General features: G+C 44.0%; 1 protein-coding gene across 1 annotated transcript; it reads right to left on the reverse strand.

Annotated features, from left to right (window-relative positions):
- Nucleotides 1-497: 497 nt before the first annotated feature.
- LOC115381457 (tetratricopeptide repeat protein 39C-like) lies at nucleotides 498-15,419 on the reverse strand. The gene is made up of 14 exons (XM_030082851.1): nucleotides 15,040-15,419; nucleotides 9,996-10,044; nucleotides 6,681-6,809; nucleotides 6,183-6,297; nucleotides 4,789-5,149; nucleotides 3,040-3,208; nucleotides 2,865-2,958; nucleotides 2,684-2,791; nucleotides 1,999-2,108; nucleotides 1,760-1,883; nucleotides 1,543-1,640; nucleotides 1,347-1,451; nucleotides 1,214-1,252; nucleotides 498-626 (listed from the first exon to the last, which is right to left on the reverse strand). The coding sequence occupies exons 1-14, from the start codon at nucleotides 15,183-15,185 to the stop codon at nucleotides 537-539; spliced, it is 1,737 nt and encodes a 578-aa protein (XP_029938711.1). The 5' UTR covers nucleotides 15,186-15,419; the 3' UTR covers nucleotides 498-536.
- Nucleotides 15,420-16,340: the final 921 nt, after the last annotated feature.

Here is a 16,340-nt window from a genome sequence, read left to right on the forward strand (position 1 = left end):
CAACACATGCTGAGTGGCAGTTTCTTAACTCGACCTAATAATGTAACCAGCAGCACTCAACTGATTTTTCTTCCAGAGTTTGTTGGAAAATTTAGTGTTTTTTGCCTCTTGATGCACACATTTAGATTTGGATCAGAGTCAGTGCTCCACTGGTCGTGCTTTCTAATCACCAAATTCAGATATATATTTATTAGTTGATAGTTTGCTGGCGAAAAACACATCACTAATGATTACTTGTTAACTTTAGGTACAGTTTCCATCCTGTGAGCCCACGGCAGCATCACCTCCTCCCTGCTTTGACCCTCTTCACTGACCTACGACTGTAGAAACGTGCTCCCGCATCTACTGACGAACCAAATGCACAGAAATGACACTTCATTGCCGGCGTTCCCCACCTATGTGACAAACACATATTTCTCCAAACCCTCCAGAAATGAAAGACGCAGAAGTCTGTTCACTGGGATGTCAAACGGTTACTGTGAAGGGCTTAAAACTTTGTGCAAAGTTTGAGCCGCTGCAGCTTCGCCTGTCCGGAGTCACTGAGGCACTACTTCTTTCAAAGAGGCGAGGGCAGAATGGATGCGGACGTGAAGCCGATTCTCAAAGTCGTAGCCTGTGAAATCCTCCTAAAACATTTCAGATTAGACAGTTAGACTGAGTTTTCATCTGAGTTACTCAGATCCCTCGAGAAACGTGTAAAGCTGGTGAAGAATAACACGACGCGTAACATCGTACGGAAACAACAGCATTTAAATGAGGGTTCTGCATGTATCAGACTCTGTTTACGTTATGATTAGTGTTGGTTTGTATGGTCAATATGAAGTGATCGGCACTGAGCAACCACATCAACAGAAATTCATGGCGGAAGTTTGCAAATAAATCTTAAAAAAAAAAAACAAATCTTTAGTACAATATTTTATAATAAAATCTACAAAAAATAAATACTGCAAGTGTTTTTAGATGTAGTAAAACACATTGTCCATTAATAATTTATCCTCCCAGCATCATGTGCTATCTGGGATACATGTCTCATATTTCACATTCATGACAGAAAAAACACTAACTTGAGGGTGTGAGTGTTATTCTTCGCATCGGACATGTAGAGGTCAGCTTTTTGTACGTGCAATCCTTTAGTAAATCAGGCCCATCATCTCTTACAGCATACATTTCATTTTTTAAATCTTAAAAAAAAAAAGCAAACATTCAATCTTACCTTTGCCTGCAGAAGCAATGATCTCCCTTTTCCTACCGTCTGAATAATAATGAAGAAATCGCAATATTAATACCGGGCACAACCGTTTGCAGAAGAAATGTGACGAATTTCAATCCGAGTAGAGCAGACTGACCTCTGGCTTTGCGAGGAGTATACATCCCAGCTCATAGACGGCATACGGCGGAACGTACGAGTTGATCTGCCGTCCGTACTCGTCTCTGGCCGCCATCTGGAAAGACTAGGAAACAAAGAGGAAGAGGATGAGAAAAATAAAGCTCCCAGAGGAGAATAACTGCAGAGTCATTCAGCTGCTTGGTGTAGAGAAATACCTGAATGGCATCTCTCATATTTCCATGGCATTTGTGAATGGCACCCAGCAGGAGATTCTTCAGGCCTCTACAAGAAGCTTCATCTAAACTCTGTAACACTGACCAAACAGAAACACAGGCGGGAAAAAACATCACGCAGGTGCAGCAGTTTAGGAAGTGCAGGGGGAGCCGGGGTCTGCCTGAAGCAGTCCTCCTCCTCTCCGTGTGTTAAATTCACCCTGATTCATGATCTGCAGTTTGGAGGAGGAGCAGTTCTGAAGTGCTTTCCACAGATAAAGGACCTCGATGACTCCGAGGATGCATAGCTCTCTGGTGGGCGACATCTTCCTCAGCCGCTCAGCCTGCGGAAGTAAACCAAGCACAAAACTGAAACCTGCGAAACACTTGGGGTGTGGCTTTCAAATGATGAACTCAAAAAAAAAAAAAAAAAAAAAGAAGCGTTGGTGTAATTCTCACTCTTTTTACTGCAAACTGCTCGATCTGGTTATTTTTCCTCTTGAACAGCTTCTGCACGTCTTTGAAAACTCCGCTGGCTCCGTCCAGGTCGCCTGCAGCACCCTGACACACTGAGAGAGAACAGAAACATCAACGAGCAAATCACCAGAGGAAGACCGCGGACGCTGCTGATCGGTTTGGGACTGATGCAGTGTGTCATCCTGTACCTGAGCTGCTCCAACAGCAGATGGGAAAAGCCCATCCAGCATGTCTGCTGATAGCACCAACGATCTGTCTTTTATGGTTTTAGGGATTTTCACGGCACGTTTTCAACAATGACAATCAGAAAAATGGCTGTTCTGACCTTCCATTAACACTGTGTGTGTGTGTGTGTGTGTGTGTGTGTGTGTGTGCGTCAATGGATTTCATCATGATCAAGAGTTATGACTCCTACTACGCCCACTGTATCACTGATGTGAACCTTAACAGAACGCTGCGGCTGACTTCCTCAGAATAAAGATGATTTCACTGGCTTCAAACAGAACGTTCAAGAGTTTATGATTCACTCTTAATGCTGATTAGTGGCAGAATATCTCTTCCAACAGTTTTAATCCTCCATGTTTTTATACCAGTTAATATTTGTCAGGATGAGAAAGACATGTGAAAAGGTGAGAAAGGTTCAATCCGGACTGTGTGTTGGACTTACCGCCAGTTAAGTAAGCATAGTAGCACTGCGACCAGCGAGACTCGTTCTTCAGCCTTTCGAACGCCCGGTATGCATCCTCGAAATTCATCTCGATCATGCTACACCAACCTGATCCAAACACGAGAGGAGGGTGAAACACAGCGACATCTCACTGCGGCCTGGAACCGACGGCTGCACCTACCAATCTCATAGAGACACACGTGCTGGATCTCTCTTTGGTCTGAAGCGAGCTCTAGTGCGTCATGGAAACAGGCCAAAGCACTGTTGATATGGCACTGAGAACAGAATACACAGTCAATAAAGAGCGGGTCTGTGTTTCTATCTGCTTTGCTTCGTGGAAGGGCGTTGAGCTTCACCTCTAGCCTCTGCACGCGTCCTTTGAAGAACATGAAGAGAGACGAGTTGGGATAGACCACCGACTTCCTCTGCAGAATAGCTTTGGCCTCCAGCAGCCCTGCGTGTGTGTCGGAGCCTTCCAGAGCAAAGAAAGGCAGCACTACTGTGTGGTACCACAAGAGGGCCAACCTGCACCAGAAAACAGGAGAGCCACACAGGCGCCATCAAACACAGGGCTCTCTGGGAAATCAAAAACCTGACGTCTATCTGACACTGTTATTCATGTTCATATTCAGATTTAATTCTTTCATGGTGCCGTACTCGCTCAGGTCATTTTATCGAATGTATAAATGAGTCCATTCTGCTTGCTGTCACGATGCAGGGTCCAACACCAAGCACTTTAAAATGCAGCCGTTAAAAGTACTAACAGGATCTAGCAGAAGTTTCGCTAAACTGCCTTCCTGTAAAGTAGAATTTAAAATGGTTCTTTGAACACATTAAAGCCCAGTGTAAACATAAACATGTAACCAGGTTCCACCACAGCTTAAAAAGCTTTTACTTCCATATTGTCCCGTCAGAACACTTTGTTCTCAGAGCACCGCATCCTGGAGGTTTCCAGAGTTTCTAAAAGTAGAAATAGAGGCAGAGCTTCCAGCTGTGAGGCTCTTCTCATGTGCATCAAGCGGTTTCAGTTCAGGGGGATGACACAGGGCTCGATTTTGAAGACTTTAATGCCTGATGAAGCTGCTATGGGTTCATGATGAAGGAAATGGAACAAAGTGACCACATTTTTAATTTCACTTTAAACCATCCTCAAAGTGACACTTTTTAAAAGCTTCACCTCCCATCTGGACAGCTTGAAGCTCTCTTGATGTAAATAAGCCATTAAATTACCTGATGGTAACATAAAGGAAAGTAGTTTTGTGAATAATGAATTTCTGAAAAGCTGTTACTCGAGCTAATTGTAGCAGAATAGCGTTTTCAACTTTATTTCCCAGAGTGGTGGAGGATTCATATACAGCTGAAGACGTAGAGAGGAGATCTGTGGATGCTTTTGAGGTGGGAGGCTGTTTCTGGTTGAAATTTTAAATTTTAAGGAGAAATCTGTGGAGGATACAACTTGCTTACTGTATATTTCCAATGAAACAGAAGCTTAGGCCTATTAATGCAAGATTCAAACTGCAAGCATTACACACACACACACACCTGCAAAATGATTTTCGTACTTTCAAAGGACAGCCATATTGACGAACAGCAGCGTAGTTTATATGCAACGTCTCCATAAAGTCATGCAAACAATATTTGATTACAGTCTGTTGTTTGCTACAACGAGCAACACCGATCTATAAAAACTGTTTTAAAGGCACTCACTGATTTTTTTTTTTTGGGCCCATTTCTTTAGCCTGACTTGAAGTTGTGAACACAACATGGACATATTGTCCGCTAATAAAACTGACAAGAACCTGTATACACGTCCGTCAAACTCCTGATTTATGCAAGTCCATATCCACCTTTGATTGATTTCTGCCCGACTATCTGGGCTACCCGCTCTGCCTGGCGTCTGCCACTGGCCAGGCAGACCGCTTGGTCATTGACAGAAGCAGGGAGAACCGGAAAGGACGCCAAACATTCAGCACAAATATATGAACATTTCAGCACAGAACTCTCATGAGATTTGTGGAGTGGATGTAGAAAATAAGCGGTTTTAAGACTTTGAGTTGCGGACAGCGTGTGTGTGAACAGAGATGTAAGCGGCGCCGAGCACTCACGTGGCGAGCGGCGCCTTCATATCCTTGCTCTCACTGGCGTACATGAGGGAGGAGAGGCCCTGGAGGCGGTCGCCCGGGAAACCCAGGAGGTTGATGATCTTGAGCAGGTGTGGCGGCACCATGGAGATGCAGAGGTGGAAGAGCCCGTAGCCGAAGCTGACGGAGCCCTTGAGCCGGTCCAGGGCCTCGGCCGTCACGCCGTTCTCCACCGGCGCGTTGTGGTTGGCGTTGTCGGCCGAGAGGGACTCCTGGTTGCCGGAGGACCTGCGCTGACAGGCCTCCTGCAGCTGGCTGATGTCGCTGTGGCACTTGTTGTACATTTTCCATGCCTTACGCAGAATCCAGCCTCCTTTGATGTATGCTGTCAAAGAGGAATACAGGACGGACACACTGCGGTGAAAAGGAAAGAGCAAAACCTTCTGCAATGGATTCATTCGTGACAAAGACAGAATTTATCAGGTTCGTTTTTTCAGTCCCTGCCTGTCTCTGTCCTTTTCTCTTTTCCTATCCCTTCACCTCAACTGACAGAGCAGAAAGCCTCCAGCTCTGAGCCTGGTTCTGCAGGTTTCTCCCCGTTAAAGTGGACTTTTTTCTTTCCACGGTCGCTTTTGCTTGCTCGTGTGGAACTGCGGGTTTTTTTCCTCTCTGTCTCTTTTATGGTGCCCGGAAAAGACTGTGTTGTATTTGGTGCTATATAAAGTTTAACTGGATAAAAGAAACACTGTAAATGTACATTGCAGTTGAAGATTTTAATCATTACTTGGAATTAGACATCTGATCTGACATCTGTGAAGCGGAGTGACGGCAGTCGACTCTACCCTGCAGCTGAGCGGCTTGGAAGTGATGTGTGTGTAAAACCACATCTCAAAAAAGGAAACACCTCAGGGATGCGCTGCACTGATGTACTTTTAAATGTGAACATTTGTGTACATCTGCCAGTGAAAGGCAACTAATGGATGGAAGAATAAAAGGAGACCTAAATGAACATGCTGCATCTCACTGTTTTTTTTAAAGCCTACTTCTTTTTTTTTTTTTTTTGTTGCCACTTGTGAACATTATTCTGTTGAAAGGTTCAACTTCCAGACAGATGGCATCACATTATCTTCAAGCTCTTTTTGATATGAAGCTGAATTCTTGGTTGAATGCGAGCTTTCAAGTCCCCGAAGCGGCGAAACAACTACGGGTCAAAGACAAGAGAATCCGATCTGCTGTTACTGTCTGTCTTTCATTTGTCTGCTCAGTTATTACTTCAAAAAGCAACGGAGTCAATGCCATGAAAGAACAACACCATCCTCGGAATCAGCCGTTTGTTACCCTGGCAGGTCCAAACAGAGACTCACAGGCATGCCGGCTGAAGAGCGCTCACTCAGTGACGCTGGGTGAAGTCAGATTACCTGACAGCTCCTGTTTGACGAAGGAGAGCACAGCGAGGTACACCTGGCAGTCCGCGACGATGATCTGTCGCTGTAGGCGGTCCACCACAACAACTCCTGACCTTTGGGAATCCATCTGCAGCACAGGAGCAGACGGTGAGGAGCAGCGTCTGCGCAGACAGGCTTCTCACACAGGGACAGAGGACGGAAGAGGAGTTTCCTGAATGACCCGGAGCGGCCGGACGGCCCTCCCGCACGACTCGCCCAGACTGCTGATTGAATTTCACAGCTCACTAACTGAATCTGCAGAGCAGGTTTGGCATGATCTCACTGCTGCCTGCGCCATTATGCTGGGGACTTTAACACTGTTATCTGAACCGAGGCCTGGCCTGGCGGCGATAGATCCGTCTGAATGTGCAGTCCTCACTTCAGTGAGAGCATTCCTGTGACTTTTCACCGCTGCCAGTGCACACCGGAGCGGCTGCTGCTGCTGTCCTCTTCCAACAGCTCTGCACTTACACTCTTTTTAATCTTGTTTCTGATTGTCTCGATCACGCCGGCGCTGTCACTCTCGCACAGCTTCTCCGTGGTCCTCAGGTCGTCACAGGCCGTCTGCATCTTTTCCTCCTCGAAGGTCATCATGGCGTTCTGCCACGAAATAAAAGACGGTCAGCCTGGTATCATGAAAGGTTTTTTAAAAGCTTTTTTTTCCTCTGTTTCAATCAACGTTTCAATGTTCACTTGCAAAAGTGAATGGTGTAATCTCATGTAATCGGGCCTAAAAGTGCATAAATGACAAAAAACAAAAAGCACTCACTGGATTTTTTTTTTTTTTTTTTTTTAGAATTAAAATAACTGCTGTTGCCAGCTCTGTTCATGCGTTGGATATTTTAGTGTTGTAATGAAAGCAGCGACCACAGCACAACACTGAGAGCCAGTATGAGGTTACTGAAGTGTTGCTTGCATTAAATACTCTATGAAGGGTAAGTAAGTAAAACATGCCTGAAGTCTGCAACATGAGACATTAAGACATTGCTCAGTGACGTTTCTCTGTATTTCGCATCATGAGTTCTCATTTTTAAAAAAGGCTTAATATTGAAATTATACTTTTTTTGGTTCCCTAATTCAACTTAGTTGTGTTTAAAAAAAAAAAAAAAAAGATTTTAAATTAAATAGAACATTTTTCATATTACACTTTGCGTTATGATGTTATCTGTTGCCCCTGGATCCGAATGAGTTTAATGCACCGGACATAAAAACACAGACATTTTAACATACAAGACGTAATTTTCAGCATTTCAACATTTCCATGGTGAGTTACTGAGTTTTTCTCTCCTGGTTTGATTTCTCTCAGACTGAAATCAAATGAATGATTTACAATTGACTTATAAATGACCATTTATACTGGTTTAAATTACCAATTTTAAAAAATTTCTCATCTTTGCAGAGGAAGATAAAAGTAGTTCAAAAGTATAGATCTGCTCCATCAAAGGATTGAACAAGTCTAAAAATTATTTTGAGATCATCACATGTTCCAATTTATCATCATCTAAAATAATGATACACATGATGTGTCTGCAGCAGTTACAGGAAAACGATGGCTGCAATGCCTCAAGTGAGGAACCCTGAAGTGCTGCGGCAGGAAGATAAAGAAACCTCAGATCCAGCTGTGGCCTCTGAGAGGAAGACAGAAAGTCTCACCGACCAGGTCAAAGGTCGGCGTCTGGCGAGCACACAGCAGATAATCTTCAGGTTTCGTTCAGTCACAATCATTCCTCAGGGCTTTTTCCTGCTCCAGTCTCCAGAGAGCATCAGGCTGGGTGTCGCGCTGCAGGCCTGGAGCCGAAGCCGACTTCCAAAGGAACGAATCCAAGCAAAGCACAACATTCTGTCTGCTCTGATCCACTGTTTCCTCTGCTCTACATTTACTGTCTCGTCGCATCCCTCACAGCACTGAAGGATCCTAATTCTTTCACCATTGTCCACTGAGGTGAGCCACACAGCCCTCCGCCCCGCTCCGCACACTTAACACACTATGCTGTATGTGTGAGTTAATATTAAACTCTTTGGGTTTACACACTGTTTACTACTGTCACTCGCCAGTTTTTCACTACAATAGATGCTTTTAGCCCTAATTTTGTGAAATTCCTCTATATTCTATCAGACTTTTTTGGTATTTTGACCGTTTCTTCTGTGTCTCTGCGGCCATATGGAGGCAGCTGCTCCTCCTCCTGCTGCTTATTTCACAGCTCTTGCTGATCTTTTGTATCTCTTTGTATCATTCCTTTTAGCACGTTGAGATTTTTATGAATGTAAAATGCAACAAAAATTAAATGCATTCTTATTCTTATTATAACTTCTCTATCTTATCTTTGTGCAGCTATACTACAAACAGGATGTTCATGTTCAACACCATCATATCCTTGAGACATTTCAAACTAATTTTTTTGTATGTTTCAGAATAAATAACACACTTTCAATGCAACACTTAAACTTGCTTTTGCAACATAAAAGAGGTAAGTGCTCAGCTATAGTTAAATAAATAAAAAGATTATTGCACCTCTTAAATTCACCCTGGTGAGTCTTGGACGCCCCCTCCATCGGGAATCACTGCCTTGTATCACCTGTTAACCTGTCCTGATCCTCGGCTGTTCTCTGTATAACCACAGTAATTATTATATTACTGTATTTCTGCTCCTGATATCTGTGGAACAGTTGTCAACACTCAAGTCTTTCATAAAAGCTAATGTTTCCTTTTTATAGTCTCACAATAAGCAGCCAAGTGATGAGCAGTGTTTCCACCATGAGTTCAACAGGTTATTAGCCACCTTACTTTATAACTGAGATTGCACAACGCCGACAGCAGCTGGATTTAAAAAAATGTAGAAATCATTCAGCCATAAAACAAATTATATCATCGTTACAACATTTTAGGGTCAACAGTGGCCCTTCTGCAGTTGCCGTTGGTAATAGAGCAAATTTATGTACAAGCTAGCTTTCTGCCTTGCATCAAGAGTGAAAGAGTATTATGTAATGGCCTTGAATAACAAAAGCAAGGACAAAGAACCCTTTCTACGTAACACTGCACGGAGGGAACACGGTGACATCTGTGCAGCTGTGTGTGGTGTCGGGCAGACGCCTTCCAGCTGAGAGCAGCACAAACTCTGGACACTGCTTGGATTGTCCGAGCTCAGAAACACACACACACACACACACACACACAGACACACACACACACACACACACACACACACACACACACACACACACACACACACACAGACACACACACACACACACACACACAAAAGGAGGAAATGCATTGTATAGAGATGATGTGAGGAAAAGGTTTCTTGTGGTTTCACGTTTGCTCGTGTGCTATTAAACCGACACTAAACATGTCCGGATGTGTACCATGATAATCACATGCTGCCACCCCCGCTCCCCTCAGGAGCATCTAGCATCTAGAGACTGAGGCTGGCATCATATGTGACAGTGTGTGTGTGTGTGTGTGTGTGTGTATGTGTGTGTATGTACACCGTTTAATGTGACCACCACCTAAAAATCTCCCTCTGCCACCAGTGACAGCAGCTACATTTCGGTAATGTGCTTCCCTGTAAGAGCAACGCTGTTCTTGACAGGAAGACGTATCCATTATGTTAATGGATGGAAAAGCAAAGGCGAAGCAGAGGAAACTGCAGGTGACAGAGATACACACCATCTGACAGATTGGGTTATCTCAGGGCTCGGCACAGGAATGCTGCCATCGCACTGTGCGACGGTATGAAGCTGTCTTCCTAATATCAGTGTAGTTTGGTCAAACATGATACTCACCAGGAAGCTGACGAAGCTGGCGCCAAAGCTCATCAGTGGACTCTGAGTCCTACAAAGAGAAAAAAGAACATAGCAAACACTGTCGGTGACAAGAAGTACACCGAAGACTCAATAAGAGCATCCGCAAAGCCAAGGAAACCTCCAGACGGGGCGAGAGGAGCACACTGGAAATGACTTTTCCAGTTCCAGCTTATCATTGATTTCTTTTTAACATCAGCTTCTCCAAGCAGAGGAGCAGATAAAACAGTCTGGTGACAAATCACAAGGATTTGATTCTGCATGTTCTCAGTTTCAGATCGTGTTAAAAAAAAAAAACACCCAATGTCCTTTAATCCTTTATCTGGAAAGTGCCCCCACTTGGTAGCTTGTTGACCTCTTTGGTTTTAAAGAAGGATAAAATTACAGTTGGAAAAAGTGTACATTTTGAATAAGGGTGTTATTTTTGTAGGCAGGCGGAAACACAGCGGGTTGAAGCTGAGGCAGAGGCGTCTCAAACTGTGGTGTGACCGGCTGGAGGAGCTCGTCTTTCACATTCAGCTGACAACTTACGGCAAAGTGTTGGTGGACAAACTGAACAGAGACATGTCAACGAGAGAGGTGAAGACCGAGGTGAAGATTGTAAATGGAGCCCCATAGAATACAGACCCAGGGGTCCATTTTCCACAGCGGAATGGTGAAGCCCCACAAGGTGAAGGTAGGCCAGAGAGCGGCGTGTAGCACTGCCACCTGTGTTCCTCCCCAAATGGTGAGTAGACTGGCCACAGCAAGTATTTCTACTTCTCTGGCATACTCTCCGGCCTGGGCCATGTTGCTGACATCTGCGTAGTCATCCTGTGCTGCAGGTGGCGTTGTTCTCCTTCATGTTCTGGACGGTGAGGGCATGGAGAACGCGGCGGTTTGTCTGGGCACCAGTGAGGAAGTAGGAGATGGTCCGGAAGAAACGGTTACCATCACCACACATGGCAACGGTGTAGAGTGGCTCCTCTTCATGGCTCAGCTGGCGATGGTGGAATCTTCTTCCGGACCCTGAACCCCCGGATCTTGGTCCACTCAGACTGCCACTGAGTATCAGCTGGGTTGAAGATCAGTGGTGGGGCCGGAGTGAAGCCAGTCTCCTGAAGGTGAAGGGCTGACTGTACGGAAGGGGGTCCATTTTCCATAGGGGGGGTCCATATTCCTCTGCGGAATCTGGACCCCGGGTTCATATTCCAGGGGTCCATATTCCATACTACACCGGGGGTTCTCGTCACCCTCTGCAAACACTCTGAGCTGATCTGACAAGCAGCCCGTGATCTCTGGGTCCTCAGCATCAATCTGATTGAGCTGAATATTATCAGTCATGAGCCACTGGAGCACAACGTCCATTCTACAATTCTAGAATTTTTTTTTTTTTTTTTTTTTTTTTAGCAGATAGCAGCATCCAAAGCGACGTACAACACTGGGGGAAATTCAGGGTTCAGTAAGACCCCGTATCCCTCAGTCAGAAGTCCACAGTAACCTCAGAGCTGCAGCTTCAGAGTTTCAACCCATAAGACAAGGAGCGCAGATGATTGAAACACAACAGCAAAGTTCCTCACAGCCGGTTGTTCCAGAACCAGTACAAATAACCACTCCTCCAGTAACACCACCTACTGGGGAACCTCATGACGGACCATCTGAGGAAAATGATTGGGAGGATCCGAAGAGCAAGATTACAGAGCTGAAACTGGTGCAGACACCAGGACACGATGCGCCACCAGTTAGGAGGTCAACCAGAGCTGTGAAACCTCGAGAGGTGTTCACATACGACCGAATGGGACAGCCCTCCTATCACCCTTGGCAACCTGGAGCAAAATCTGATATTTGCATGTCTCCCTTACCCTGTGACGCCTTACGACACCTGACTACTGTTATTCCATGCCAGTATGGACATGTTAGCATAATGACCAACGCTTCGACAACTGACTAATGTACATGTGAATCGACAAGATGACAACACTGACTTTTCCATGACGATATTTGTTTAGTTCCTGATGTCCGGAGACATCTCTTAAAGCAGGGGAGAGTGTAGTGAGTTGGAAAAAGACTACATTAAGTTTTGTGTGATTCATACATTTCGTCTTTTAGTTAACTTTAGTGTGTGTAAGCTGGGTGATTATTGCGTGTTTTCAAAGATGTCAGAGGAACCATGACTTTAAGTGTGTTGAGTGACAGATTAATCAAGTTGTTGTAAATATGTTTTATATTCTGCTAAAATGTTGCAGTTGCATGTTCTGTAAGAAGAAAGGTTATTTTGAGTGTATGTCACCCCGTTTTTCTTGTACACGCCGCCATTTTGTTCACTTCCGTCATTAAGCGTGTCCTGCTGTGGTGTAAGATTGAAAGAGGGTCTGCAGGTAGTTTAGTAACCAAGATTGATGATTTTGTGAAGAAATGTGGTGTTTTTCTGCCATTATTTTAATTTATTTGAGATCGACTGTTATTTATTTGCTTATTTATTTATTTATTTATTTATTTATTTATTTATTTATTTATTCATTTCTAAATTATGTTTTGTCTTATTTTATTAGGGAACGTTGTTTTTTTTCTGTATTTACAAGCACTTGGACAGTGAATGTGAATGTTGATTGCACATGTAGCTCAGAATAAACGACCTGTGGTCTGGGAAACACACTAAAAATCGTCTCCTCTCGGTGATCCACAGTCCACTTCATATACTGGCTACAGCACTCTCCAGCCTGTGTGCCGCTTGCTGTCGATTCCCCTAGGTCTGGTGCTGGTAACACAGAAATATAATTCCACAACACCATGGGGTTAAAATGTAACCCAAATTTTACAAAAAAGGTTAAACTATTGGATTTTAAAAAAGAAAGTATTCAGTACAGGAGGCTTTAAAATCCTGAGAGCTGACTGGCTTGTTTTTAGTCATGTGCAGTATGCAGCCCAGCTTGGTCTCAAGTGGGTCAGAGTGGTAAAATAGATAGTGCTGTCATGCGGTAAAAAAAAATTTAATCTAATTAATTACATGATTTGTAATTAATTAATCTAATTAATCACATTTTAATCTCATATCTGCTTTAGGTCCCCAAGTGAAGAATTCAAATTCAGGGACGTTACAGGATTGTAGTGCAGGACTCATCAAATGAAAACACCGAGAAGAGAAGATTTGAAATCCACATTTTTGTTGATGATGAATGAAAGCTCAGTCAGGACGTCTCGTCCAAAACGAATTCTGAGCCCAATCAGGCAACTTAACAACACTTTCAGTGTGTTTCATTAAAGAAATTCAAAAGAAGAAAAAGTTTAAGTCCATCCCAGCAAACCAATTCGGCCCGGTGCACTGTTCAAAAATACAGTACAAATATTGATTAAAAAAATTCTGAAATAAAATAAGGCTGAGTCTCAAATAGCCACTGAAGCAAACTAAATTCAAAATAAATACTAAAGCTAACTTAATACAGCAATTCAAAATGAATACTACAGTATAACATACCTCTAAATAAGACAACAGTTCCATTCACATTGAATTGCCACTCAAGTGTGCTATGATTAGATTAATTAGATTAATTTTTTTAGTGCACTAATTTGCGGTGTAATTAATTAATCTAAGTAATGCACTAAAGTGACAACCCTAAAAATAGAAGCATTAATAACCTTTGAAAGCAAATTTTTGAACAACTTCATATGTTTCACACTGTCATATTACAAAGAACGACTTTACATTTAGTTTAATATCTCATGTACAGAAGAACAAATAAAATCAATGCAACTTCAACACTTTATCATTTTTAAACGTTGCGCTAAAAGTTTCCGCTGACTGCGTGCCTTCAGAGTGGACAGAGCGGACGCATAATGAAACTTTTCCTAATCAAAGCTCAACCAGTTTTTATTCTGGTCTAAACTATCCAATCTGGGGACAAAGATTTAAGATATTTGGTGATTTAAAAAAAGTAGCTTTCATTTGTCACAGACAGAATGAACTGAGGGAATGAGTGAGTTCTCTGCTTATTATTGAAAGTGGAGATGAATGTAAACAAAGTCACGTTTGACTACGTGAGATTTGGAAGAGTGAGGAGCCGATTCTTTGATGAAGAATCTTCTAGTCTGGTGTGTAGTCTTCTCCAGAGCGACACCACACACGAGAAGATCATGAGAGAAAAAAATCTGTCCTCTGTTGTCTTCTAGTGTGTGGTTGGTCTCTGAATCGCAGAAGATTGAACAAATCCTATGGTGTGTAGTGTACTGGCCTTAAGTCATGCATGTTGTTGTGAATTTATTCTAGTGTGGTTCTGAAGCTAGTAGTTGCAGGATCACTTTTCAGAGCAAATAAATGAATCACAAACAGCAGTTTCTGCTATTTAAAAGAATCCAGTGTGTCTGTAATGTTCACACTGTGAATGGCAGGTTAGGTTAGACCAGGGGTGTCCACAGGGCCGGCGTCCTGCATGTTTAGGTGTCTCCCAGTTGCAGCACACCTGATTGCAATGAGGGACTCACTGGGCTTTTCTACAAGCTTGAGGATAACATCTCCACCAGATCCAGGTGTGTTGGAGAAGGGGAACTGGGAAAACATTAAGGATGGTGGGCCTCCAGGACCAGAATTAGATATCCCTGAGTTACACTGCTGGTGGGCTGGTTTTGGCCCACGTGCCATATGTTTGACACTCATTCTAGACAGAGAGAGAATGAATGGAGGGACTGTACAGAACGAATAGCAATCATGGTTACTTCAGTGGATCTCCATAATGAGGGTTGAAAAAATCCCGAATTTTCCCATCTTCTAATGTTGATATTGTATTTATTTACTGGACGGTTGAGTTTTCACCTATAATACAATGACTTTTCACTGTAACCAGGGATCTAGGCTTTAGTGGGGATCACTGCACAGAGCCTCACCTTAAGACACAGCTATGAAGCATTCTGCAAGATTTGCATCCACAGACTATCCTGACTATGCAATTAAAAGCAAAGTATTGCATACTCAAGAGTTTGGATGTTTCAGTCAGTTATTGCTTATTTGACTCGCATGCAAAATGCACTTTTTGTGCGCAAAAATACGGATTACCTGTATCTCCTGAAGAGCTCGTCGCTTTCCTTGAATCCGTTGTTGAGCAGCATGTTTATACCTTGCAGAGCCATCTCGGCATCATCTATGTGCTCGGCTTTCTCCTCTACCTGCTGCTGCTGCTGGGACTGCTCGGGACCCGCCATTGTTTATACCACAGCCCTGTGGCTGGTGGATCAAACCAGTGCAACGAAGCGCAACAAATGATTCCGTTCCTTCTCCAAATCCAACCCGCATTGGTTAGTTTCCACAGATGTGAGAGGCCGAAATCAAACGGAGGCGCCTCCGATCGGCTTGAAAAAGAGAGCAGAGAAGAGGGGTGTAGCTTCCACGGGATCCAGACATCTGTGCATCTCTGAGAAGGGCTGCTGATGCCAAGACGGGCTCCGTTAACGCTGCGCCCCAGCGATTTTCAGTCCGCACGCACACCGCGGCCGCCTGTACGTTCATTCACGGACCAGCGCACGGTTATTCCTGTCTAAATCTGCCATCCGTCGGCTGGGTATTATTTTTTTTTTTTTTTACTTCTTCTAATTTCATCCTCATCCGTGCAGCTGCGTCCGACGCGTTACATAACCGGGCCGCTGCGCCGCTCCGCCAGCCCCACGTAATGCAGCCATCAGACGGCCTGGCGTCATAACGCACCGCGCACCGCCCGGAGGAGGACGGAGGGACGAGAGCTGCCGAGGCGAAGCCGCTGAATGCTGTCAGCATCCATCCCGCAGACTCCCCCCTCCCTCCCGGATCCCGGCCGGGGCCTTCCCTCCGCTGCGCGCGCGCGCACCACACAGCTGGCAGTCATGCGCACGGCACAGCTGCAGGTGTCGGGTGTGGTCATTTCACTGCCAGTTCTCTCCGCCTGTCACAACAAAATATTCTTCTTGATGAAGCGGGAAACACAGTCAAAACTGCTCTCATTTTATAAATATCCTGTATTTCTTATTATTAGTTATTAGACAGTGGCTCTTTATAACCTCTGCATTCATTGTTTACTTCAAGGACAATTTCCCAGTATTCCAAAGGCATTAGTGCTCAGGTGGAGTAAAGAGAAAACCAGCCAGACATAAAATAAATCAACAACATAGGCTACTCAGGTAACAAACCATGAGACACGTAAACACTTGGACAAGAGGGGGGAATTGAGTCAAATGATCAGATGTCACCAAGCTCCAAGTGAAACCCAATGAAAACTCCCTCATTCCACATTAACTTGAGTTGAAGATTCTAAAACACGCAGAATGATTTATCACATTTTTGCAGAAATTTCTGACATGCATGGCTGGGTCTATCATGCATGTCAG

The sequence above is a fragment of the Salarias fasciatus genome, chromosome 23 (assembly GCF_902148845.1).
Source record: "Salarias fasciatus chromosome 23, fSalaFa1.1, whole genome shotgun sequence".
NCBI lineage: Eukaryota > Metazoa > Chordata > Actinopteri > Blenniiformes > Blenniidae > Salarias > Salarias fasciatus.

Bases quoted from the DNA above. Each gene is read 5' to 3' on its own strand.
- LOC115381457 (XM_030082851.1), bottom strand. From the start codon at position 15,185: ATGGCGGGTCCCGAGCAGTCCCAGCAGCAGCAGCAGGTAGAGGAGAAA. The intron at 6,810-9,995 runs GTGAGTATCATG...ATTTCGTGGCAG, and splicing joins CCAGCTTCGTCAGCTTCCTG to AACGCCATGATGACCTTCGA. The intron at 1,641-1,759 runs GTGAATTTAACA...CTGTTTGGTCAG, and splicing joins ACTGCAGATCATGAATCAGG to TGTTACAGAGTTTAGATGAA.